Here is a 2799-nt window from a genome sequence, read left to right on the forward strand (position 1 = left end):
TAGTGTTGCTATGGTGTTCCAGATGGTTGCCAAGGTATTGCTTGACGGTTGCTATGGTATGTAAGTTGCTGAAGATTGTAGCAGGCTGTTTGTATGATGCTTATTCTTTTAGACTTGCATTGCCATTCTGTGTCATTTCTATCTATCTATCTATCTATCTATCTATCTATCTATCTATCTATCTATCTATCTATCTATCTATCTATCTATCTATCTATCTATCTATCTATCTATCTATCTATCTATTTAATGGAGGTGTACCAGCAGAGACGAAGAATATTCCTGCACTCAGGATGACGTTATGGCGGTTTTTGTAGAACTCACTGGCAGCAACACACACTCCACCAATGAACAACAGCCCAACACTCAGGATGGGGAAAAGACTGGAGGCACGCACTGCTCCTGAAACACACACACACACACACACACACACACCTGTTTGAGGACATGCCATTTAAATAAAAACTTCAGACTTTTGCAGCCTTATAGTGTGTGTGTGTGTGTGTGTGTGTGTGTTGCATGCACTCACGGAGCAAGTATTCTGCTGCATCTTGTTCATATTCAGCGTCTTCTGGAAAATGATCAATGTTTTTACACACACCTGTGAATAAGCCTTACACACACACACACACACACACACACACACACACACACAGACACACACACACACAGACACACACACACACACAGACACACACACACACACGGTTAACAAAAGCCCTTTTATGCACAATTACTCTAAATTTATCAACTCTGTAATGAAGATCAATACCTCTGATTTGTTTAACACTGTGTGTGTGTGTGTGTGTGTGTTCACACACTCTGCTTCATCGCATCCCCATTTTCCCAAAACAGCACATCACACAGTTTTATTCCTGATATAATTCTTCATTTCCTGTTCTACATGAACGCTGATTCGACTCTGAGACAGAGAAAGTGTAGTGAATTCTAGAGCAGTGCTCTCGTGTGGATTTCCAGCCTGGTCAGTGCTGAACACTGGAGTGGACGCTGGTGTATCGATGTCCTTCTAACAGCCAGAACGCTTCATTACACTTTCCATTAAAAGCTGTGATGTAGGTCGGAGACTGGGATTTGGGTCGAAAGGACACTTCCTGTTTTCTCAAGGTGAACAAAATAACCCAGGATCCCATATTTCACAACCAGGAAGTGCTTAGTTCTACATTACACCCAAAAAATAAACCCCATAGCAGGTTAATTACAGGTCATCTGTTTTACTATAAAACTGTAGTGTTGAGAAAGCATGGTGATGGTAGCATCTGATTATTAATAACTGAAATAAACACTTCATTAAAACTTTCTGAGCATGAAATAATAACCTGAAGTCCATCTTAATCTTTAATGGAAATAATTCTGCATCCTAGATCTTTTCAACATCTAGATCTTCAAGTGAGTTCCAACATGGGGAATGAATTAATAATGAATTAAAAATAATGAAACCAGGATATTTTTTCATTCTGAATAGTTTGATTAAGGTGTATAAAGTGTTTACTGCACAATATAACAACTAAAGATGTCCTGATTAGCACACATTTCTATATAGCGTGTCTTCAGGTATGTGTTAATTTGAGTATTTTATAAACATTTTAATGTAAGAAGTTAATTGATTCAAAATGTACATAATAAATGAGTGATATCAGCTTTTGTGACAGTGTACAAAAATGAAGCATTGAGATTTCTCAAGCAGCTGAGAGAGAATAGATCTCTGTGAATAAAATGAGTTTAGACTCTAACTCTTTGATGAATAAAACCATTCCATGCAGTACATGTAGATCTTTAAACATGAGGATTCTCATAACAATAAAGTTCATTATGAATGTGAATCTATAAGAAGTTATTTTTATCTTTACCTTCCATGCAGCACTGCCGCCAGAGGCCCGAGTGTGTCAGCACCTCTTCATTCTTTTGGCTGGTCTCGTTGTCTCCTGTGCTCTCGGTGCGACACACCCCGGGCGAGTAAAGCCAGTAATCCGTTCCTACTGCGATGGTCATGAGGCTGAAAGCTGTGAAAGCTCCAGCTGTGGTGATGAGCATCTGTGCTCCACGGTTGCACGGCCTCATCCTTCTTCCATCTCATGAAACTCCTAAAACTTCGCGGATAACGATCCACAGGAGTCACATCATGGTCCCTTTAACACAATGAGGGTCAAAGGGTCTGCTTTGCTGACTTTCTTCAGGAACTGCTCACCAACATGGACGTCTGCTTCATCAGTGACACGTAACATCCATTACAGGACACAGATTAAGCACGAAGTCCTGAGATCATCCTGCTCTTTTTTTTTACAAGAACCAAAATCCTTCATCTGGTCTGCTCTGCTCTCATTCCAGCATGTATCAGAATGAGGAGCCTGCGGTCTGGTCACGGTCACTTTATGTCCAGAACGATGGCCCCTTTACACCGATCAATATTATGAATGAAACAAGCTCAGTGTGGAGGCTAGTCAATTATCTGGGTGTAGATTCAGATCCCTAATGAACAAACCAGAAACAACAGGAACAATAAAGAAGCTTCTGCTTTAATGTAACAGGATATTTTTTTTACAGCAGCTTCAGAAAACATCACTCCATCCAGCACGTACTGTTACCTTCTCACACAGGATGAGGTTCTCCTTCCTGAACTAAAGCTAGCGTTTCACTTCAGGTGCTTACTGCAGGTGTTTACTGACTTCACCTTCAAAGTGTAGCAAGATAGATATAGCACTTAGACGGTGTGTAAACCCCCCCCCCCCCTTACATTTTAGAAGTGTTAAAATCTGGAGCTGAAATGGACGTAATTGTGAT

The 2799-nt window shown here is 40.4% G+C and overlaps 1 protein-coding gene across 1 annotated transcript in view; it reads right to left on the reverse strand.

The window, feature by feature from the left end:
- The window catches only part of cacng3a (calcium channel, voltage-dependent, gamma subunit 3a), a 2944-nt gene extending 865 nt beyond the window's left edge, over positions 1-2079 (reverse strand). The window contains exons 1-3 of the mRNA XM_058380815.1: positions 1869-2079; positions 530-613; positions 262-402 (exon numbers count right to left, since the gene is read on the reverse strand). Of these exons, the coding sequence (XP_058236798.1) occupies positions 262-402; positions 530-613; positions 1869-2079 (436 nt within the window). The remainder of the gene's footprint in view (positions 1-261; positions 403-529; positions 614-1868) is intronic.
- Between the last annotated feature and the right edge of the window lie 720 nt (positions 2080-2799).

Source organism: Hemibagrus wyckioides, linkage group LG26, assembly GCF_019097595.1.
Source record: "Hemibagrus wyckioides isolate EC202008001 linkage group LG26, SWU_Hwy_1.0, whole genome shotgun sequence".
NCBI classification, from domain to species: domain Eukaryota; kingdom Metazoa; phylum Chordata; class Actinopteri; order Siluriformes; family Bagridae; genus Hemibagrus; species Hemibagrus wyckioides.